The sequence below is a fragment of the Triturus cristatus genome, chromosome 4_1, assembly GCF_964204655.1.
Source record: "Triturus cristatus chromosome 4_1, aTriCri1.1, whole genome shotgun sequence".
Taxonomy (NCBI): Eukaryota; Metazoa; Chordata; class Amphibia; order Caudata; family Salamandridae; genus Triturus; species Triturus cristatus.
Window position 1 is genome coordinate 743,369,183 of NC_140585.1, and position 25,349 is coordinate 743,394,531.

The following is a 25,349-nucleotide window of genomic DNA, read 5'->3' on the forward strand; positions in this document are numbered from 1 at the left end:
GTTTCTTGGTATATGGTGCTGGGCAGTTGATGTTATGCCCCCTTAGCCCAATGCTGGTGATGAGGTTTCTAATGGTTTTAATCCATCCTATTTTGTTCTATGTATCCAGTGAACAAACCTTGTCTAGAGCGGCTACGTACCGGGACAGTTCTGGGGGGGATACAAGCCTCTGCCAGAATAGAAGCGGGTGGAGCTTCACTAGTTCCTTGATTGGTTTTAGGCCCGTGTCCAGTTTTAAGGGGCACTCAATGGAAGGGACACTAAATTTCTGAGAGACTTATTCTCAGACGCTTTTAGGTCGCTCAATTTTTCAAAGCCCCGGTGCTCTGCCCGATAAAGAGCTCTGTTCACAGTTTGCTTTTTTAAAGCTCCAGGGCTGGTGCAAATGGTTTTGTGTAGGAGCCACAGTGTTGATTCCTTAAAGCAAGGTTATCTGTAAAAACGTAAGGAGGGCCTTGTTTAAGGGCTGTTTCCAAGCCATTCCTTTGGACAGTTTAATGCACAGATACTCAAAGTTACTCACTCTCTTTAGGAGGATGTTATTTATAGTTAAACACCCCTTAAAGGATTTATGGGGGGTTCAACATCATCAGTTTCGTTTTAGAAGTGTTTATTTCAAGAACCCTCTATTTACAGAAGGTCTTGAATTGATTTAATTGAATTTGCAATCCCATAGGTGTTTTATTGATGAGAAGAGTGTTATCTGCGAAAAGCAGAGTTGTGATTTTTTTGTTTCCCTAGGCAGGGCACGTCCACTGGAGATGCTGCTAGCAATTCAACCACTTGATTAATGTGCTGAGGTAAGAGTGTATTGAGAGAAGGGTGTTAAAGAGGCAGAACATTTTTTTTAAAGTTGAGGAGTGATGACACAATTTAAGTAAAGGCTAGATTTAATTTCCAACTCAGGACTATGTAATAAACTGTTGTGTAGTAATATATATATATATATATAAATTTTTTAAATGAAGCTAGATATAGGTTTGAATTCCCGTTTTTGTTTCGCGATTTCTCCTCGATGATCGCAGATACATCGCAAATACACATAGATAGAAATCTCTTTTTGAAAAAGAGGGAAAGGGTTAACAGGTCTTAACCATTCACAAGAGGAGATAGTGTAGTCTAAAATGAAAGACATGATTTCATTTGCTGGGGGGGCGCTAGAGGGCGCCAGACCGACATGGCCGCACTTCGGTGAGGCTCTCGTCAGCCGGGCACTTCAACTATCCGTACAACCCATCCTGTACCCTGGAAACTAGAAGCTACTGAGCTCGAGTGACCCTCAGAGGTGGACGCACATCTGTGGCGAGTTTGGTTCGAGTTGGTGCAGTGACGGGGAAGATATCCGCCCTAGCAGGTCCCGCGGGAGGCGCTGTAAACTGCAGACGCACGGAAGACGGCGTGCGCATGCACGCGACCCCGGAGCTCAAGCGTGGTCGCTAGGCCGCGAGACGCGGCGCTGGCTGGCACGGGACTGGCGGAGGAGCTTAACATCACCGGACTGCCTGCGGTGGTGCCGGGGGGCCTGGAATACCGGCGAGACAGCGGAGGCGGCGAGCTACAGACGTGACGAAACTTGAGGCTGAACCCTGCATAGCAGCCCCGCCACCCGAGGACCAGAGAGGTAGGCCTTAGCGCGCTGCGCAGCCCCGGCAAGCCCCTGAATAAGCGGGGGACGGAAACGCCTCGCAGCCTGCAACCTACCTACGAACGGGGTGGGGCTACTTCCATCGCTGCTGTTTTTGCACCCGCCACACGGGAGATCTGCCAGACGAGGGGCACTTGCTGGAGGAGGGTCTCGCGGACGCCTGCCGGCCTACCTGTGACCGCTACAGGCCCGGGGAGAGGGGCACTGCTGTCCTGCTGCAGGGTGTCATCGGAGGGGGTGGGCACGCTCCCCCTGGCTACTCACCCTACATCCATCGCACTGGGAGGAAAGGAACGCGCAGAGCTGACGGGAGGGGATCCGCCCGAGGGACTGTGTTGGCTACTCACCGCAGGACTGCTACTTACCGGGTAGTGTATACACAGTCAAGACTGCCACCGCGAATCCAATCTTGACCTTCAGGATCGATACTGCAACCAGTAATCTGTTGGAGGTGTTTCTCCCCCCCCCCTGCTCCTCCCCTGCGTGGACGGGTCCATCCGCGCCGCGAGGGACGTAGAGGAGTATCGCCGAGACGCGAATTGGACCGGCGGAATTGACGCACAACATACCTTACGCCTGTCTCTGACTATACTAGAGGGAGGGCTCCGCTCTGGTGCTCCGGAGTGGAGAGCTGAATTGCCAGGTCAACCATAATAATGGGGAAGACGGATAATAAACAATCCAAGCTCCCTTTCGAGTCCCAAAAGAAAAAAGCTCGCACCCCTCCGACGGGGGAGGGTGACTCGGAGGTGGGAGATGCTGAGGAGGTAGATTGGAAGGCGCTCCTTTTAAACATGCAAACAAGTCTTACTTCCATTGACTCAAAGATTGATAATATGTCCAGACGACTGGACTCTGTGGTGCACCATCTCGACCAACAAGAGGAGCGAGTTAAGGAGACGGAGCAGCGGATCTCGGGGCTTGAGGATGGGGCGGCGGCCAATGCCAGCACTGTATCGCAGATGGAACGGTTACTAAAGGTGATTGCCGACAAGAATGAGGACTTGGAAGCGCGATCGCGACGAAATAACGTGCGCCTTCTTGGTCTGGCAGAATCCACCGCAGTGGGGAAAATGGAACTCTTCATAGAAAAACTGCTTTCTGACCTCTTTGGCGCGGAGGCCTTTTCCCCACACCTAGTGGTAGAGCGGGCTCACTGCTCCCTGGGCCCTCGCCCCATTCCTGGAGCACCTCCGAGACCAATCATTATCCGCTTCCTGAATTATAGAGACCGTGATACTTTGCTTCGCCTGGCATGAGAGAAGCAGCCTGTTCAGTATGAGAACACCACGCTCTCTTTTTTCCCTGACTTCACACAGGCTGTACAGGAGGCACGCCGAAAATTTGGGGCAGTTAAGAAACGCTTAATTCAAAGTGATATCCGTTATTCCATGATCTACCCGGCGCGCCTGCGGGTGGTCCTCCATGGCAAGACACACATATTCCAGAACCCATCTCAGGTGGAACTCTTCCTAAAAGACCATAAACGTTCTCACGAATCTGCACGAACATCTCCTGGGAGGGATGGCTCCCGCTCTCCCACCTCAGCTCTGGACTGACTAGAGGGGTATGGCTGATATTCTTGTTTATTATTACGCTGTCACTGCATAGAAATGCTTAGCTTCTACCGCACAGTGAGCCTCACTGTTTGTCATTTCCTTTGGTTGGTGCCCCGCCTTTGAGTTGATGGTCTGTAGATTAATAGGCCCGTTTGTTTCCAGGGTACAATTGTTGCTGTTTAACTTGATCTTGCTCTGGCACACCCTTCCCCCTCCCGCACAGCCTGCTGATACTGACCCAAGCGGGCGGCGGGTGAAAAAATCGGGGGAGTTGGGTTGGCGGGTCTGGATCCCTAGTGTTTCCCAATTGGGTATTCCCCAACAGGATTATGGTTTGGAATGTTGCGTTGATGTGGGATGGGGTGGATGCTTGGCATGATTGGGATGTCGTTGTGGGTGGGGGGGGATATTCACGGGATTGTTGATATTTTGTTTGAACACGGCATGGATAACGTCACAATGCATAGGGCGGACTCACCATTTGAACCCTCCGCTATGCAATGGCTCTGGAGTAGGCGGGGGTTTGCACACACCAGGATATTTCGATTATCTAGCTATAGATATGAGCCGGGAAGTGCAGCTAGATAGCAGGGGGGGGGGTCTTCTATCCGTCATTACCTGGAATGTTAGGGGCCTGGGGGACCCGAGGAAGAGGAGACAGATATTGGGGGCATTGGACAGACTTAACGTGAATATAGCATTCTTGCAGGAAACCCATATGGATCCCCAACGCGGAGGCGGATTTGCCGCCCGCTGGGCGGCACATTCGGTCTTCGCAGCATACTCGTCTTATGCGAGAGGTACCGCTATTTTGATAAAAAGGAATGTTCCCTATGCTCCACTGGGAGACGCGGCGGACCGAGAGGGACGGTATTGCGTCACCTGGGGAAGGATGGGTGCCGACACCATCACCTTCGCATGCTCCTATGGCCCTGATTGTGATGACCCGAGTAGCTTCATTGCCCTCTGGAACAAGATCAGGGAGGTGGGATCAACACATCTCATATGGGGAGGGGACTTCAATGCGGTCCTTGACCCGGCCTTGGACAGGTCCAACCCTTCTACACACCATTACACCAACACCCATAGATACCTGCGAGACATTTGTGACAATCAGGAGATGGTAGATGCATAGCGGCACTTACACCCTACTAGTATGGAGGGCACGCATTGGAACTCGGCTCATGCCACCTGGGCTAGACTAGACTACATATTGGTGTCTCGGGGGCTGGCCCCCTCCATGGCTGCGGCACAACATGTGGGTCGCACGTTTTCTGATCACTCCCCGGTACTGACCAGGTTCCGCTTACTGGACATGCTGGGGAGACCGCCATCCTGGCGCCTCCAACCCAACATACTACTTGATGAGCTATTCCGCTCTGAACTCCGTCAGGATATCGAAGAGTTTCTATCGCATAACAAGGGATCGGTAGAGCGGGTAGCCACACTGTGGGAGGCATTGAAGGTCACGGTACGTGGCATTTGCATATCTAAAGGCTCAGGCGTATTGCGGGCCTTGCGCAATACCTTACATACATTGGAAAACACACTTCGAACACTAGAAACCCAGCCGGACTATCACACGGATTCCGCTGCCCAGGCGCGGTATCGAGAGGTGTTATCTGAGTATACTACCACCGCTGACAGGGAGGTAAAATTTCGAGGTAAACATTCCAGGGCTAGAGCTTATGGGGAAGGAGAGCGTCCCGGGAGCTTCCTGGCGGGAGTGATTCGACCCCGACGTGGCTCAAATTTCGTGTTGGAGTTGGAGGGAGACGGAGGGGAGCCATTACGAGATACACGGTCGATCTTAGATGCTTTTGTTGACCACTATTCCACACTCTACTCTACTACCAGAGCGGGGGACCTAGATATGGGTGATTACCTGAGGGAACTCACTTTGGGGTGGCTTCCGGACAGATACAGAGAGTTTCTGGCAGAGCCCATAGGTCTAGACGAAATAAGGGATGCGATCAACCAGATGGCACCTGGGAAGGCTCCTGGGCTGGACGGGCTGCCCATGGACTTTTATAAGGCCTACGCAGACGTCCTGGTACCGGTGCTTCGAGAGGTGTACCTGGAGGCACACGAGTCCGGAATACATCCCCCGTCCATGCAGGAAGCTCTAATAATTTCTCTACTAAAACCCAATAAACCGACCGAATGTTGTGATTCCTACCGCCCCCTATCCCTAATCAACTGTGATGCGAAAATCCTGACCAAGGTTTTGGTCAATCGCTTGCAGCTGCTGATGGGAGGGCTGGTGCTGTCGGATCAGGCGGGCTTCATCCCTGGCAGGGCTACCTCATACAACCTCCGCACGCTTTTCTCCATATTGCAAAATGTAGACCCTGACTTGCCAATGGTGGCGGTGTTCTTAGACGCCACTAAGGCCTTTGATTCGTTAGAATGGGACTACCTCCTATGCATACTACGAAACATGGGGATGCCAATAGGCTTCACACAGTGGATAGGTATACTTTACCGTCAACCAGTTGCTCGCGTTGGGGTAAATGGTCGGATATCTGACGCCTTTGCCATATCCAGAGGCACGCGTCAGGGGTGCCCCTTATCTCCATTACTGTTCGCCATAGCGATGGAACCGCTAGCGGCCAGACTCCGACAGCACCACCGGGACAGGGCTCTGCGTTGTCTACAGCGAGAGGTCCTTGTGTCCCTTTACGCGGATGACATAACGCTATACATACGTGATCCCAGTACTAACCTCAACCCCAACCTCAACCCCATTTTGCGAGAATTCATTCGCTTTGCCGGCATGTCGGGTATCCATATTAACTGGGGAAAAGCCACTATCTTTCCGCTCACTGAGGTGGTGCACAGATGAGGTCCGCTATCTGGGCATATATCTCACTAGAGACCGGGACGAACTGATGCGGCTGAATTATGGCCGTGCCTTTGACCACATCCAAAATTGCGTGACCAGATGGATCACATTGCCACTCTCATTTGCAAGGCGCGCATCCCTCATTAAGATGGTGATCCTGCCTAAACTTCTATACCTCTTCCTAAATATCCCATACTACCCGGGCAAGTCCTTTTTTAAAATGTTGCGATCTGAGCTTATCCGACTAGTCTGGGGAGGAAAGCAGCCACGACTGCGCTGGGGTATTTTGACTCGCCCGTTCGCACAGGGTGGCTTTGATCTAGCGGAGTTCGAACTGTACTATGACAGTGCCCAGGCACACTATGTACACTATTGGATTCGCCCCATGCCCTTTCTGCCTCAGGTGGCGGTGGAGCATTGGTTGGCGGACTCGATCCCGCTGGAAGGTGCTTTATTTAGTGCGCCCGTAACTCCTATTGCGGAAGCTACAACAGTCTCTAGTACAGTCATGGCGTGGCGTCGTATCACGGAAAAAACTAACACGACCTTACCATACTCTCCGCTGCTCCCTTTGGCGTACCATCCCACGATACCTCTTCTGCAGGAACAAATATTTAAAAACTTTATGAACAAACTCAACATCAAGACATGGGGAGACCTATATCATGATGGCCGTTTTAGGTCGCAGACGCACATGTTCGCTGACCTTACACCCACTCCCATGGATACATTTCTTTATATAAGACTTCGTAGTGGGATTCGAGCGCTGACGAAGGAGTATCCGGCCGAGCCGCCCACACTAGACCCTCTACATCAGCTGCTTAAAGCTGCTACTCCTGCACATGCGGTCTCGCACCTCTACCACTTAATACACGCCATACCGGAGCTGGAACATTGCGGGCGCGCCATGGCTGGGGGGGAGAGCTGGGTGAACCCATTACAGACGAAATCTGGGACTTTTGCTGTGCACAAACCGAACAAATCTCTTCCAGCAGCAGATTCAGGGTCATTCACTATAAATTTCTGCATAGACTCTATTGTACACCAGCCCGTATGCATAGGATCGGTCTTCGGGAGGACGACCTTTGCTGGCGATGCCATGCACCCGCGGTGGATTTCTTGCATGTAGCGTGGGGTTGCCGGGAGGTTGCCGACTATTGGGGTCAGGTATATTCGGGCATCTCGGAGATGATAAATATACCATTGTCACCATCTCCAGTGCAGGCACTACTGGGCTACACAAAAACTATTAGAAAGCCTGTACGCAGATTCGCCACCATCGCTTTTCTTATGGCCAAGAGACTGATAGCTTGCAGGTGGGAAGGGGCAGAGCCCCGAAATTCAAAGACTGGATCAGAAGCATGGTGCAGTGTCAAGAAACGCTGCTCCAATACGCGGAACTCTTACCCACAGCGGCTCGTCCAATGGACATATGGAGCCCCCTCACGACATACCTGCTATCACACCCCATATCATAACACATCATTTATAGCTATATTAGATAGATCCTATGGCACCGAACCCACTGGAACCACCCTGCTTGGGCGGTAGCGCATGGAGACGGGATCGGGTCGGTACCGATGCACCACTGCATACATTTAAAGACAACTCACACTTCGGCGGCTGAGGGATACGGCTTCCATGCTTCGGGGCAGCCTTTCAGGGGAAGGCAGGAGGGAGGGGATGGAGCGGATTCTTCCCTTGTGCTCCTATGACATTGGTTGATGACGGGATGAAATGGGATATATTACACCACTGGGGACATATGATGAGAGGAGGTTCCACCAGCTGTTGTTTTCCTGTGTACACTGTATACATGAGATATGTCACAATCATTACCTGCCAATTCCAAAATAGAATAACAGGATGGGAGACCTTTTTTTTGAGTTGTCATCCTACTTTTTGTTAACACTGCAACGTGGCCGGCCCCTAGCGGGTTGTGGACGAACCGCTGTGTACACCATCACCTTCCTATATACCGTCACGCTGCCGGCCATATGTGGTTGTAGGCATAAGCTGTGTATTGTGACTAAATGCTGAATAAAGTTTGTTAAAAAAAAAAGAAAAAAAAAAAATGATTTCATTTGCTGTCTTTCTCATGATCACAGATTGCAAAGTTGAAAAGGTTGACATTTTATGGTTGCTGTGTATGAGAGTGTTGTACCGTTCTTGTGCTTAATTTTCAGAAAACCTAACAGTGTCAAAACTATCCAGAAAGTGCTATAACAACAATATAATCTACAAACTGAATTCACTGGTATGTGCATAACTTTTTAAATTGTTTATAAAAATTACATAAGATGTACATGGGAGTTTGATAAAAAAAAAGAGTATTACAGTCATACGAAAAGATATATCACAGGAGTAGTGTAGTTACAAATAGAAGCAAGAAAAAATGAGGAGAAAGAAAAGTATTTCTCCTCATTGTATCTCCCTACACCTCCCCTGGGGAGCACCACCCACTGCAACACCCATGCCATGCTTCTTTCACGCACAGTGCTGCCTGAAAAGCACTTGTATTTCTAAGGCATAAAAAAGCCACATTGTGGCTTTATGTGGCTTTGTAAATATAGAGCACCATATTACGTGCCGGTGTGTCAAAAAAAGTGACACTTTGGAGAGTGTATGGTGCTTGTAAATATGCCTTTTTAAATTGATGTTCATTTTAAAATTTACTACAGAAATTAGATATGCTGTAGCTGTGTTGTCCAAGAGGGTGCTAATGAAGTTTTGTGTTTTACTGTGTGTTTGTTATATTGAAATAAGTGTATGCAGCAATATTTCTAGGTTCATCAGTAGATTTAAAACTGCAACATAACATAAAAACTGTTTTTGTATTATATGTAAGTTAATAGTAAAGTAGTTGGTAGATTGGCTAAGGCAAAAATTAAAATATACTTGTTTTTTTTACAGAACAATATCTACATAACTACATACAGTTACAATGCCTACAAAAGCTCGGACAAAAAAGCAACAGAGGCAACTACAGTATGTTTGCAAAAATGGGTTACAAAAGTGGCAAAATGCAGAAAAGTAGTGAAGGAAAAAGAGCTACTGATAAGAGGACAAAGTCGTTTCGTAAAAGTATAGGCACTTACTTACAAAAAATACAAAATAAAGAACATGAAATTATGACTACAAAAAACAATAAAAGTCGACAAACTGTACTTTGCAAGAACAGAAAAAATTGTAAAAGACATGGACAAACCTTAACCAGGAGACAGAAGCATTTGAAGGAAATCAGAGCCAGAATGTTTCGTAGTAGAGTGGTTATTATTCCACAGAGAACTATGAAGAAGTATAGAAGAGGGAGAGAGGCACTGAAACAGAGACAACACGTTGAGAGAGTAGTTGATAAGGCCTTTGCTTTGAAGATGAAGCTTTTCATTTTTATTCCAAATAGAATGGAGACTCTTGACAAAATAGTGTTGTTCATGAAGAGACAAAACAAGAAGAACAGATTAGTGAATAAAAGCAACTTTTGTACAGTTTTTAGTGGAGAATGGATGAATACTTCTAGTACAGGGCCTTTCTTTAATGAAGAAAGCTATCTCCAGGATAACAGATTAGTTCATGCTTTTGATGAAAGCGGACGATGTTATGAAATGAAGAGTGACAGTCCTATAGGAAAAGAGGTGATTGTACCTAGAAATGTAGAAGAAGTTATTGCAGAAGAGGTACAAGGTAGGCATAGTCAGGCTCCTGTATACAAATGGAATTGTAGTAGTATTTGTAGTTTAGACAGCAATCCATTGATATATTAAGGAAATTCCTACATATATTTCCAAACACAAAATAAGTACTTTACAAGGTTTGGATCCTTGCAAGCTGGGAAAACATACCATTTTGCAGGGACACTCACTAGCTTGTTTATCAAAGACAATGTGCCAAAGCACATATAATCTTTTTCAGATGTTAGCTGTACACCACTCAACAATTCAAACTTTAGTTAGGAGGCTGTATTGTGTGGAAACTCCTGCTTTATGTTTAGGAGAAATGAATAGGGCACTTCTGCATGGTACTGTGGCAGAGGTAGAAAAGGTTTGTGATGATGTGCAGTTTTGTTTCTTTGGTCCAGAACAGGACTGCAGGGATATTGAAGAGTTGATAACAGGAGGCGTTGTAGAACAGGATACAGGTACTATAGTTGATAGTTTTGAAAGACCATATGTGCTGAAAAACCAGAGTATGTTTGTATATGCTGTTGAAACACTCACTACAAGAATCAAACGCAGACTGTTGACTTATATTTAAAAAGTGAAATAGAGAATAATGATAACTGGCAAATGTTTGCACTGTACTTGCTTGCAGAAGAAGGATTTCACTTGTCCACACCACAAGTTATATGTGTGTACTGTTTACAATACATTAGAGGATAATGAAATGCCTGCTAGAGCTGGTTAGAACGGATTCCCATTCCAGCACTTCAAGGTTTAAATATGTATCAGTCCATTCTTATCCAAACTGTACATCCATTCAGACTATAGTACAGGAGAGCTACACCCAAAAGAGCTGCAAAAAGGTCTAAAAGGTAGAGTAGTGCATTTGCCATTAGATGTCAAGAAACATATTGAAACGGTAGTGGTAGATAGAGATTTAGAGGAAGGACTTGTAATTCTTGTAAATGGTGTACCTACCAAGAACAAGAAGATATGGCAGGAGTTAGTAGATGTTACCAAAGTTAAAAAAGCAATTCTATATTTGGTACAAAACAATGATTACTAAAGAAATGTGGAAATGCCTGCAAGATATCCCACATATGGAGGATCAGACATTTCCATCAACAGGTCAGATTGAAAAGGTGGATCAGTCCAGGACACAATACATTTATGAACATTATAGCATCCACCCTTTGCATTCTAAAGAGGTTATTGGTGATACCACTGAGCTGTTTCAAATGAATGAAGCAAAAGGAGCTCCCACATCTTTTTTCTACTGCAGTAGGTGGCAGGTATGACGAGCGGCCTGTGCAAATACCTACAGCTGAGTATAGATGTAGTAGACATTATTTAGAAGACCCTAGATTTCGTCAGTGTATTCTGTATATATTTCACCTATTATTTGAGAGTGACTTGTCTGGCCTGTCATATGGTGTGAATCATATTCTAAAAACAGGAATTAATTTGCATAATATATCAGCAAGAGAACTTTTGGAAAAAGTTCAAGAAAACGATGAGCACTTGGAATACAATTTAATAAACCTAATGGCATGTCAGCGTGGGACTAATGAATATTGGTATCAGCGTCAGGGTGAACTCAAGTGCATGTTGAGGAACCTTGGAGCACCTACTTGGTTTCTGATGCTGAATTGTGCTGAATATGCTTTGGATGACCTGCTAGAATTCTTGCAGGAGAGACAAAGTTAGATATAAAAGACATTCATCTGAAGACGCCAAGAGAATTGTGCTCACTAGACCCTGCAAATGTTTGCAGATATTTTAATCACAGATTCAAAGCAATGATGGCTTTCATCTTGAACAAAACAAAACCTCTTGGTGAAGTGATTGATTTCTTTTGGCATAAAGTGTACCAAGCCAGAGGTGCTCCCCATATTCACAGGCTGTTGTCGGTAAAGGGTGTCCCAAAGTTTGAAATAGACAATGATGAGTATGTGTTGTCTTTTATTGAGCAGTATGTAACTTCATCCCAAAGGAGAGTAGTGACAACATTTTAAGACAACAAGTTCTACGATTCCAAAATCATAGATGCGGAAAATACTGTCAGCGAAGATACAGAGCAAAAGGGAAAAGTTATACAAGATGTCGTTTTGGATTCCCACGACGTGTCATCTCACAAGGAAGAGTCATCGGCCTTTTGTCTGCAGTCAGACATACACTTACAGGAAATCACCGAAAAATACATACAACCTAAGAAGAACTGATGCCTCCAAGTACATTAATGACTACAACCCTGTGATTCTGAAGATGTGGAATGCAAACATGCGTGTGCAGTTTGTTGTACACAACTCAATTGCTGTTTCTCTGTATGTATGTTACATCTTATATAACAAAGTCAGAGAATACTGAGATGAAAGAGATGTGGGAGGAGATTTCAGCAGAAAAGAGTTTTACGAAGAAATCTTACAGTTTTAGTTTGAAAATGCTTTCTCACAGAGAGATAGGCTCCTATGAATGTGTAGACCGGTTATACTCAGCTAGCTTGCTTTCTAAATCTAGAGGAGATCTATGGGTGAGTTTAGGGCTTGCTATTACTTGTAACAGAGTACTGAAGTCTTTTCCTGAAATTCAATATCTTGCAGAATTTGAGCCACACAGTACAGATATTCTGAAGAGCAATATGCTGAATACATACTATCCAAGAAAAAGTCATCTTCTGAAAAGGATGTGTCTTTATGAAATACTTCACATTATACTTTCAGACGTAATGTCATTGAAAACATAGATGAAGGAAAATTTGCTGTGGTTGGATATGAAGGATGTTTGGTAAGACATAACAAAAGAAATGTAATCAACAATTGAAAGCTACGTTGCCAAACTCCAGCAAAAGAGAGTTTTTCTATTTAGCCTTCTTACAGTTGTTTAAGCCATGGCAAAGTGAAAGTGAGCTACTTGGAGAATTCCACTGTTTCAGCGCTGTAAGAGACAGCATTGAGTGCTCTGTGTTTCCAGTGTATCTTAAAATGTTGAGAGATGAGATTGAGCAAGAAGAAACCATTGATGTTGAGATAGCAAGAGGGAGTTCTCAAAGCAGTCAAGTTCAGCACCTGGAAGTGAAGGTCCTCTTGGAAAGCCAATCATTGAAAATAAAGCTTCAAAAGTTATGAATGAGGTGGAGAATGCAATGCATCAAGTAAGACAGGAAACTGTGGATCTAGAACTACTTATGCAGCAATTGAATGCAGATCAGAAAGAAATCTTTGAAGAGGTAAAAGGTAAAGAAGAACATGCGTTTCTGCACAAGAATAAAAAGTTTACATGTTTTACATATAAACCAGTTCTATTGTGCATAAGTAGTCAAGCTGGAACTGGAAAAAGCTTCTCGATTAAAGTACCGACACGTTACGTACAGAAGACAACTGAGTCCAATTTGTTGTGTGTTGTCACTGCACCAACAGGCTTAGCTGCTCATAATGTTAAAGGAGTTAACCTTCATCGATTGTTAATGCTGCCTGTTGAACATGACAACAAATTACAATACAACAAATTATCTGGTGATGTTTGTCATGAAGTGGGAAGAGTATTAAAGAAATTAAAGCTACTAATTATTGATGAAGTCAGTATGGTGTCTAATGTAATGCTAGCTTTTATACATTTCAGAATGCAGCAAATATTAAAAACTGAATACGATGTACTTTTTAGAGGAAACACTTAACAGTGTTTGGAGACCTGCTACAACCAACTCTTGTAAAAGGACAACCTCTATTCAAGAAACTACTACATAATGAATCAATTCACTAGGAAGTATTGGAAATGTAAACATTTGGGAAAAATTTCAATACAAAGAGTTAATACAAAATATGCGCGAAGCATAAAATTATGTAGTTATCCTCAAGGATATAAGAGTGGAAGTCCTCACAAGAGAGGGAAAGGCAGTATTACAAAACCCGTCTCATCAAAAATTTGTTTCCAAGTAATGTTTCAGCTGCTGAAGTAATGTACAATTTTGTTAAGAGAAGTCTATTGTTTGTTTGATGGCAACTCTTGAGGAGTGTAGTAAATTCAATGAACTATTATTGCAACTGGAGAAAAGAAGAGATTGTCGAAATTAGAGCAAATGATAAAATGGAACAGCAAGGAGTTACAGTGCTTCTAATAGAAAAACTGAAATCGAAATTGGATGGTTTGGAAAAGTCTGTGTCGAAAACTGCAGGATTGGAAAAACATTTACGTATCTGTAAAAATTGTCGTGTAATCTTACGTCGTAATTTAAATGTTGAAGAAGGGCTAGTGAATGGTACAATGGGTAAAGGTATGAAGTTTGTTAAATATCCAAACAGAGGTGATGTGGAATACTTAGCCATAAAATGTGATGATATTAAGTTAAGCAGATTGGTAGATGTGTGGTACGTTTCCTACTTGTGAAAGACTTGTATGTCCAGTGAAAGCAGTTCCCAGTGCCTTTAGCATATAACTATTAATAAATCGCAAGGTTTAAGTGTAGATACAGGTCTTGTTAATATTGGTAGTAGTGTATTCAAAGAAGGAATGTCATATGTTGCTTTGTTGTGAATTAGAAAATTGTCTGGTTTATTTCTGATTGATTTGGATGAGAAGAAAGTAAGTGCTGATGTGATCTGTGTAACGGAGTATAATTGGTTAAGAGCTCAATATACACCTCATTTAGGCCAGTATCCTGTGGTTCAAAAATCAATACTGTGTCCAAAGCGGAAAATATCTAAACAGTCTATCACAGTTGAACAGAAAGATGAACAAAAAGAAAATCAACAAGGAGGAAAGAAAAGAAAGCTAGAGCACAATGAGGAAATACAAGGCTATCACGTTGATAATAAATCTGGAGTGAAACTGTCATGCAAATGTAATGTTAAACGGACTATATCATTTGCCTCATCTTAAAAATTCTATTAAAGAAAAGGTAGCTAAAAGAATGTCTTCACACTGTGTAGTTTACTTGAAGAATTAAGAAGTGATAGAAGTATTATACATTCTGCTACTGGAATAAGAAAACTAACTGATGACTGTATTGGATCAGTAGTGTCCTCTCAAAGTCTTCAGCAGAATGCTCAAGAATTTCTAATGGTAATGTTAGGACTATTAAATGAAGAAGTTGTGAACAGCAATTAATTATTTGTTTTAACTTATAAATGGACCCATAACTGTGAAGATTGTGAATTTACGTCTCACACTGAAATCAATTCAGAATGATTCCTCTACTTGACATTACCAGATTGTGATGCTGTGACATTTGAAAATTTAACTACAAACGCCCATCAAGATATGACCTGTCCAAACTGCAGATCAGAACTTAGGTCAACGTTGTTTCTACAGATGTATGGAAAATATATCATAGTCATGCTACAACGATGCAAAGTGGACAGTACTAAGTTAGGAACTAAAATTACAAACTTTAAAGCTGCACAAATTTACATCTCAAAAAGAACTTTCACAACTATAGCAATCATATTTCATGAAGGAGTTAATATAACCTCTGGACACTACACAATATATTTAATATGTCAAACAGGATGGACAGAGTGCAATTACATTAAAGTGACATTCAAATCAAGACTACCCAAAAAGTTACTAAACTTATATCTGCTGTTTCTAGAACCAATGTTCTAAGGATAATCTCAGATAAGAATGTAGTATTGTGTTGATGTATATATATATATATGGATTATGTGTTTCTGAGACATTATTCGGCCTATTTGGGCTATTGTCTACAGCAAGCTGTTAGAATTGAAGGACTCTTTTTCACTGGGGGTAAGGAAATTATAAATATTTGAGGACTATATAATGTTACTACAGATAAAAAGTAAATGGCGGTACTATAACACCAGTAGCCTTAAGTTGCATGTGAAAAGTCTCATCACCACTAAAATGTTTCTGCTACAGCAACGTCTACGTTGTACTATGAGTTATGATTTATATACATGGACTAAGAACAATTTAGACATTCTTTGGCCTAACAGGAATGATGTTTACAAAAGGATATGCAAAAATTAAGACTGCTTCATAATTGTTGGACATTTTGTACCAGATATAATAATATCAGAAACAATTTTACTATATAGTTGTTTTCATGAAGGTAGTAAGCTATTAGCAAGCCAGTATTAAAAAATTTGTAGTGAGTGCAGTGAATAGTATGACATAGTTATAATGATCTACTGTGCACATTTGTTTTGTTTGCAATTAATTGATAGTTTTTTTTACCACTGTTTCATGATGAGTCTTCATACAAAGCACTGTTGTGAACAAGTATGAAAGATGAAAACAGGAAAAAAGAGTAAAACATTTGTCTATGTTGAATAACAAATTTGGTTAAAATAATTGTATGTTGTTTGGTTGCCTAATGTTTGAAATACAATTCTAATATATTTTTGTCTTTTTTTATTTCTTCACAGTGGTTGGAGGTCGAGATATATTGTGTGTGTCAAATCACTAATCTAGTAATGGATTAATTGAGTTACTACTCATGTACACATCCCATTTCCCATGCACAACAGTTACTCTAGTTCAATCATCCAGCCACTACATAAGCAGTCATCCAATCACTCAGGTACTGCACTTGAATTCATCTAATCTCCCAGGCACTCATCCAATCACTCAAGCAATACCCATGCACTATGCAAACACCCAGACACAATGTATGCACTCATCTATTCACTAAGGCACTGCCCATGCACTCAACCACTCACCCAGGCACTACTCATGGACTCATCCAATCACCCAGGCAGTACCCATGCACTCATGCAATAACCCAGGCACTATCCATGCACTCACCCAATCATGCAGACAGTATCCATGATTTCACCCAATCACCCAAACCCTATCTGTGTGCTCACCCAATCACCAGGTCACTATCCTTGCACTCATCCAATGACCCAGGGTCTACCCTTGCACTAATCCATTCTCCAGGCACTAGTCTTGCGGACATCTAGTCACCTATGCGCTACTCACACACTCATACAATCAACCAGGCACTACTCATGCCCTTATCAAATTACCCAAGCAGTACTCATGCACTCATCCATTCACTCAGGCACTATCTATGCACTCACAGAATCCCCAGTGCACTATCCATGCACTCATCTAATCACCCAGACACTACCCTTGCACTCATCTATTCACTGAGGCACTACCAATGCACTCCTTCATTCACCCAGGCACTACCCTTCTACTCATCCATTCACCCAGGCCCTACCCTTGCACTCATGCATTTACTGAGGCACTATGCTTGCGCTCATACATTCACTCAGGTACTACCCATGCACTCATCCATTCGCTGAGGCACTACCCATGAACTCATTCAATCACCCAGGCACTATCCATGTACTCACCCAATTATGCAGGCACTATGCATTCAATCACCCAGGCACTATCTATGCACTCACCCAATCACCCAGCCACTAACTACCCTTGCACCAATACAATAACCGAGGCACTATCTTGCACTCATCCAATCTCTCAGGCGTTACCCTTCCACTCATATATTTACTCAGGTACTACCGTTGCACTGATCTATTCACGCATGCACTATCCTTGCACTCATCTATTCACCCAGGTATTAGCCATACACATATTAAATCACCCAGGTACTACCCTTCTACTCACCCATTCACTCAGGTACTGCCCATACACTCATCAAATGATCCAGGCTCTACCCATGCAATCATTCATTCACTCTGGCATTATCCAAGCACTGATCCATTCACCCAGATGCTATAAAGGCACACATCCAATCACCCAGGCAGTACCCTTCCACTCATCCATTCACTCAGGCACTATGCATGCGTTCATCCATTCACTCAGGCACTTTCAAAACACTCATCTAATAACCCAGGCACTACTTTTGCACTCATCCATTCACTCATACATTCACCCATGCACTAACCATGCACATATCGAATCACTCAGCCAGTACACGTGCAGTCATCTATTCACTCTGCACTACCCACACAATCATCTATTCACCCAGGCACTATTCATGGACACATCCAATCACTCAGGAACTACCCTTGAACTCATCTGCTCACTCAGGTACTACACATGCACTCATCCATTCACTCAGACATGGCCCACGCACTCATCCATTCACCCAGGCACTACCCATGCACTGATTAATTCCCCCAGCCATTATCCATGCACTCATCATTCACTCAGGCACTACCCTTCCACTCATCCATTCACTCAGGCACTACCCACACACTCATCCAATCACCCAGGCACTATCCATGTACTCACCCAATCATGCAAGCACTATGCATCTATTCACCCACTTACCCAGGCACTATCTATGCACTCCCCTAATCACCAGGGACTACCTTTGCACTAATGCAATTACTGAGGCACTACCTTGCACTCATCCAATCACTCAGGCGTTATACTTCCAGTCATTCATTTACTCAGGTACTACTGTTGCACTGATCCATTCACTCGTGCACTACCTATGCACTCATCTATTCACCCAGGTACTAACCATGCACATATTGAATCACCCAGGCATGACCCTTCTACTCATCCATTTACCCAGGGCACTACCCGTGCACTCATCTATTCACCCAGTCACTATCCATGAACTCATCCAATCACCCAGGCACTACCCATACACTCATTCATTCACCCAGACATTATCCATGCACTCATCCTTTCACTCAGGCAGTACATTTATACTCCTCCATTCTCTCAGCCACTACCCTTGCACTCATCCATTTACCGAGGCACCACCCTTAGTCATTCATTCACCCAGGCATTCTCCATGCACTCACCCATGCATCCAGGCACTACTCATGCACTCATCCAATCACCCAGGCAGTACCCATGCCCTCATCCAATCACCCAGGTACTCTCCATGCACTCACGCAATCACGCAGACTCTATGCATTCATTCACTCAATCACTCAGGCACTATCCATGCACTCACCTAATCACCCAGGTTCTAACCTCGGACTCACACAATTACCCAAGCACTACCTTGCACTCATCCAATCACTTAGGTGTTACCCTTCAACTCATTCATTTACTCAGGCAGTACCCTTGCACTGATCCATTCACTCATGAACTACCCATGCACCCATCTATTCACCCACGTACTAACCATACACATATCCAATCACCCAGGCACTACCTTTGCACTCATCCATTCACTCAGACACTACCCATTCACATATCCAATCACCCTGGCACTACCCCTGCACTCATCCATTCACTCAGGCACTACGCATGTGCTCATCCATTCACTGAGGCACTATCCATGCACTCTCACAATCACCTAGGCACTACCCTTGCACTCATTTGTTCATTGAGGCATTACCCATGCACTCATCCACTCACCCAGTCGTTACGCATGCACTCATCCAATCACCTAGGCAGTACTGATGCACTCATGCAATCAACCAGGCACTACTCATACATTCTTCTAATCACCCAGGCACTATCCATACACTCATCTGATCACACTGGCAGGATGCATGCACACATCCATTCACTCAGACACTACCCATGCACTCAGCGAATGATCCAGGCACTACCCATGCACTTCGTAATTCACTCTGGCATTATCCATGCACTCATCCGTTCACCCACGCACTACACATGCCCATAACCAATTACCCGGGCACTACACTTCCACTCATACATTCATTCAGGCACTATGCAAGTGTTCATCTATTCACTCAGGCACTATCCAAACACTTGTCTAATGACCCAGGCACTACATTTACACTCATCCTTTCACTCATGCATTAACCCAGGCACTAACCATGCACATATTGAATCACTCAGCCAGTACCCACATACTCACCTACTCACTCTGGCACTATCCACGCACTCATCCATTCACCCAGGCACTACCCATGGACACATCCAAATTACTCAGGTACTACCCTTGCACTCATCTGTTCACTCAGGTACTATGCATGTGCTCATCCATTTACTCAGGCACTACTGTTCCACTCTTCCATTCACTCAGGCACTGCATATGTATACTTATCCATGCAGCCACACACTACCCAGGCGCACATGCAATCACCCAATCACTAAGTTTGCACTCATCCAATCACTCAGGCACTACTTATGCACTCATAGATTTACTCAGGCACCACTGCTGCACTCATTGTAACATCCATGAACCAGTTGTGCACTCATTCAATTATTAATACAACAGTCATTCACTCATTCCAACATGTATAAATACTTTATCATTTTTTTAACTGTAAAAGGCGGTTCCAACAAGAACCTTTTTTGTTTTGGTCTTTTGTAAAAACAATTACATTTCTTTGTTGTTTTTTAGATAACAAAAATAGGAACTGGGACAGCAGGAAATGAAAAAACTTGCACTGAAAGATGGGCGAAACATATAAAAGAGGAAAAAAAATCCCTGTATGCTGTTTTGCAGCATTGTGAATAGTTGTAGGAGACTGCTCACCAGCACGTATGACAACACTACAGTCCATGCAGTACGTGGCCATTCTTGACATCTCAGGAGCCATATATATTGCAGTACTCTGCACCTCAGAAGGGAGTTTTTGACCAGGAATCTTTGCTGCTGCCACTGAAGTAGATAGTCGTCCAGCTTCCCTCTGCTTGATCGCCAGGTGGAGAGGTTTTTATGATGGGTGTTTAGATGGTATAACATGGACGTTGTCCCATATGACTACTTCTTGTTGGTACCTCTAGAGAGGGTCTTTTGCAAATTGTGCACTGCACAAGTTTGGCAGCTGTTTTTGATTCACCTGATGGGATTGTAAGAAAAATCCCAAGCCAGACTGGCTCTCTTTTATGGAGGCTGCCGTTCTTCCAGATCTTCACTGTCCACCTCCTCCACATCCTTGTCCAGCTGTTGTTCCTGCTGACCCCATCTCCTTGCTGTGTTGCCATTTCTCAAGTTCTATGAAAGAAGATTCAAAAAGGAGGACTAGGTGTGTACTTCCTAGCGATTTTGCTGATAAGTATATTATCCAATCATATTTCTTTCTGTCCCAGTCATGTGATATTCGCGGTGACCGAAATAGTCGCGGTTTTTGCTGTGTGAAACGGGAATGCAAAATATAAGTTTAAAGTAATTTTGTTTACAAATGGAAATAAAAACAGAACTTTCAATATTACAATAGTGAACAGATATACTATACTTGTTCATAGTACCTCTACATATACGTTTCAGAGTTGGTGAAAAGTGTGCACTATCCGCGACATCATCGCGACTTCATCTGTCTTCATTGAAACGGGAAAAAGTGTTTGGAGGTGATTAATCTGGAAACTCACTAGAAAAATATGAGTCTAAAAAGTACACTAATAAACATCTACTATTAAATATACTGTAGAATATGTCTATATATATGTTTTAGACCTTGTATAAACCACGCACTCTTCGATTACCCACGTCATCGCGATGACTTTGGTAGTCACGAATAAAAAGAATTGATCATAGACCTACTCACTAACCCATGCAGCCACTTACACACCAACTGACAGACTGATAACATACATTCGCACAGATTAGCCACTCACTTATACATTCACTGAGACACATATAATCACTCACTTACACAGCCAGTCACGCACCCACTAAATCATCCATGCAGGCACTCACACACCCACTCATTCATCAATACAACTTGGCATATATATATTTAACACTCATACATTTTTTAAGAAACACACACAGTCACCGGATGATGTCATCAGTGATGTCACTGACCATGTCATGAGTGATGTAATAGTGAGGTCATGGAAGTGCATTGCGGGGGCGCAAGTTATAGTTAGCTCATCTAACTATACCTGCTGAATTTCTCTGGTTTTGCACGATGAAATGTCAGCCTAACTATAACGCCCCTGTAACCTTTGTTTTTTTCAGTGAAAAAAGATATATATGTGGAGATATAAATATATATATATATATATATATATATATATATATATATATATATAATGTGGCAAACTGACTGGTCATCCGTGCAAATTAATATTAAAGGGCATTCTTACGGATAGAGAATAATTATGCCATTAGTGATCCCTTTCTTATGGGATTGCTGACAGTTCAGATATGGGAGCACGTGAAGGATGAATGCTGCAAAGCCAAAATTAATATATGGAATAAGAAATATGCACTAGTCATGCTGCAGAAAGTGTGATTATAGGTTAAGGTAGATTTCCTGCCTTACATACTTACCTGCATTGAAGGTATTTTACTGATGAATGATAAGGCTGGGGGAAGAGGGAGTTGATGCAAATTGGTTGTTTGGAGGTGGGCCACAAAGTCATGTTGTAAAGATCAGAAACAATCGGGTCTTGGTGCATCTTTTGAATGCATGGTTGTCTTAGAGACTGAAAACTTTGTAGTCCAAAAAAATGAATGAAGAGAATCTTAAGCTGGAATTGGGAAACTCACTCTTTAGGTGGTTTTTGCAGTGAAACTGAATCTAGGGTGCTCATAGTGAACATTATTTTGATGGGACTTGAAAAAGAATGTTTGCAGAGCAGTGTCCCATAATATAATAAAACACATGTTTGATGTTCAAGAACAGTTTAGGAGATGTAATTATTCCCAAAGAAATAAAATGTGTGGTTTGTAATTCGTCATATCTTCCCCACAACTCTGTTCATGATTTACATTATGCAGGGAACACAGCAGAAGTGCCCATACAATAATTCTTACAGAAGGAATGTAAATGGATGCCGCCGAGAATGTGCCCTTTTGACGTGGATGACAAAATGTTGTAAGGGATATTTTGGGAAAGACTGTCAAGGTAAGTTTGTCTAAGCTTACTAAATCAACTCTACTTAGCAAAATAGTATAATAGCACTTTTTGGTTTCTGCTTTTATTTGTTATTTCACCACACCACCATTTTCAAAATACACAGACACATTACTCTTCCCCTGCTTCAGTCCGTGGTGTTTTCGTTCAAATGTTCAATAAATCCATGATAGCGTTGTCCAGAAAGAGGATTTTATCCCAGCAGCAACTCAATTAATTCACATATTTTGTAGCAGCGAGCTGCGGTTCTTAACCTTTTGACTTCTGTGGACTCTTACTTAATCATTACTGGAAACGAGACCCCCACCACCCTAATCAGTATTAGAATCCAAGGATCCCCATTGAGTCACTTCTGGAAGCCGGTGAAACACCAACACTTGTGATGATTTTAACTCAAAAACAGTACTCAAAAATACAGAAACAAAACATTCATCAAACAAATACACAAATGATTAAATATTGTATTTAATTAACAAATGAAAAAAAATTAAATTTTAATTTAAATAGAAAGGTTAGAGCTTTTTAAATTGAATTGAGGCCACCCATTGTCAATACCATATTATGTTTAATGCACTTGCACTGCTCTACAAATCAATCTGAGGATGCAGACTTAATTTTTAGCCTCCACATTTGACACAGCAATTTAAATGTTTCAGTTTACATTTTACTCCTTTATTTTAATACACTTTTCTCAAAATATTATTTAATTTTATGAGTCTCAGCCCCCCTGATGAGTGTGTATTGCGAACCCCCAGGGGTCCTTGGACCACTGGTTAAAAACGCCTAGCTTAGGGAAATAAGATATTTGCACATGTTCCTCTGCATGTTCTGCAAAAATATATATTGGTTCTTACAAGTGATGGGACAGTAGTTTGTTGTGTCAGCATGAAAGAAAAAGTGAAATTCAAGCGCAATTGGAAATTGGTTCTTGGTTTCTGAGCATTTTACTTGGTCACATACCTGATAGGAAGAGAGCTGCTCAAATTAACTCTAGTGTTGTATATAACAACAGGAGTATAACCCATATACCACGTTGAGAGGTGGGTAGGTATGAAAGAAAGAGCAACAATTCTCAACAGGTATTATTACGCTAGACAATTAAATTTGTATGTCCAAGACATCAGACCGGAGGGAAAAAGGAAGACTCTTGAAGAATGTTTAAAGAATGTATTTAGGTCAAAACATCATTTAAGCGTCATTCGTAGAAACAAGAGAAAGCAAATTTACAGTTGTATCAGCACTGTAGAAATACATATTTGAAGCAAAAAACAATAACAACCCAAATTGCACTTGGTGCTGGATGTGAAGGTGAAGGTGGCGACACAAGTGACAATTGTGAAAACAGCGACGGCGGCGCAAGAGAAGTGACAAGTAATGTACAGTGAGAGCAAATTGTATAAAATACTGTGGTAGAGGAAATAAATTGATTATTCTTTGTAATTCAAGACAATCATTTTGAAAGGAGAAAACCACAGGAGAAATGTTGCGCGATTAATGGCGCTGAACGGTCGACGGCGTTTCGATCCTCTATGTTAGGATCATCTTCAGGACCGGGTTGTTCGATTTAAAAACGGTGCTGAGGGGGCGTCGGACAAGAACGTAGAGGGGTCCGCATCAGTGGGAGAACGCTGTTTGCTGGGGGTGGAAGAGGTTGCGTCAAGTTTAAGTAGAGACGCGGGGCGCGTCTGTGGATGAACGTCGCCGGGCGGTCAAAGGATCTTCGGGGCTTAGCCAGGTCCCGTCAGAGGTACTCTGGGAATGCGGAATGAATCCGAGGCATGTCGGGGGCGTGTGCAGCTTGTCTTCGTGTGGCGATACTTAAACTTGACGCAACCTCTTCCACCCCCAGCAAACAGCGTTCTCCCACTGATGCGGACCCCTCTACGTTCTTGTCCGACGCCCCCTCAGCACCGTTTTTAAATCGAACAACCCGGTCCTGAAGATGATCCTAACATAGAGGATCGAAACGCCGTCGACCGTTCAGCGCCATTAATCGCGCAACATTTCTCCTGTGGTTTTCTCCTTTCAAAATGATTGTCTTGAATTACAAAGAATAATCAATTTATTTCCTCTACCACAGTATTTTATACAATTTGCTCTCACTGTACATTACTTGTCACTTCTCTTGCGCCGCCGTCGCTGTTTTCACAATTGTCACTTGTGTCGCCACCTTCACCTTCACATCCAGCACCAAGTGCAATTTGGGTTGTTATTGTTTTTTGCTTCAAATATGTATTTCTACAGTGCTGATACAACTGTAAATTTGCTTTCTCTTGTTTCTACGAATGACGCTTAAATGATGTTTTGACCTAAATACATTCTTTAAACATTCTTCAAGAGTCTTCCTTTTTCCCTCCGGTCTGATGTCTTGGACATACAAATTTAATTGTCTAGCGTAATAATACCTGTTGAGAATTGTTGCTCTTTCTTTCAAATTAACTCTAGGGCACAGGAGAGGACTCTCACTAATGGGTCATCACTCAGAGTTTGCTGAAGGAGCTTTTTCTAATGAGGGCAACCAAATGTCAATTGGTTTTCTTCTTTTGCTGTAGAAGTAATATTCCTTCAATTCTAAGGAATGGCAATAAGCCTTGACTCAAGGCAGCAATTATATTCAGAATAAGTGGCCCAGAGGTCTTCTTGTGCTTCTTGTTTTTTTATGAAGCAGACGATCACCACATCACCACTTGCTTTTTGTGGAGAAAAGCTATAGACAAAGTTGCCAACACAAATTTACAAGAGCACAGATATATCCCTCATTAGAAAAGCATTTAAGCAATTCTCACTCTAGCTTCAAACCATGCAGCACTGAAAGAGTCATCCTCCAAGTGGGTAACCCGATACTCGTGGCCCCTAACACTGGCCAGAAGACCCTATTCATGCTGCTCAATACAGCTACGGTTTTGA

The 25,349-nt window shown here is 43.1% G+C and overlaps 1 protein-coding gene across 1 annotated transcript in view; it reads left to right on the forward strand.

Moving 5' to 3' along the window:
• Positions 1-25,349, forward strand: part of LOC146855449 (stabilin-2-like) — a 1,111,419-nt gene that overhangs the window by 899,632 nt on the left and 186,438 nt on the right. Inside the window, exon 55 of the mRNA XM_085653245.1 lies at positions 22,307-22,433. Within this exon, the coding sequence (XP_085509371.1) occupies positions 22,307-22,433 (127 nt within the window). The remainder of the gene's footprint in view (positions 1-22,306; positions 22,434-25,349) is intronic.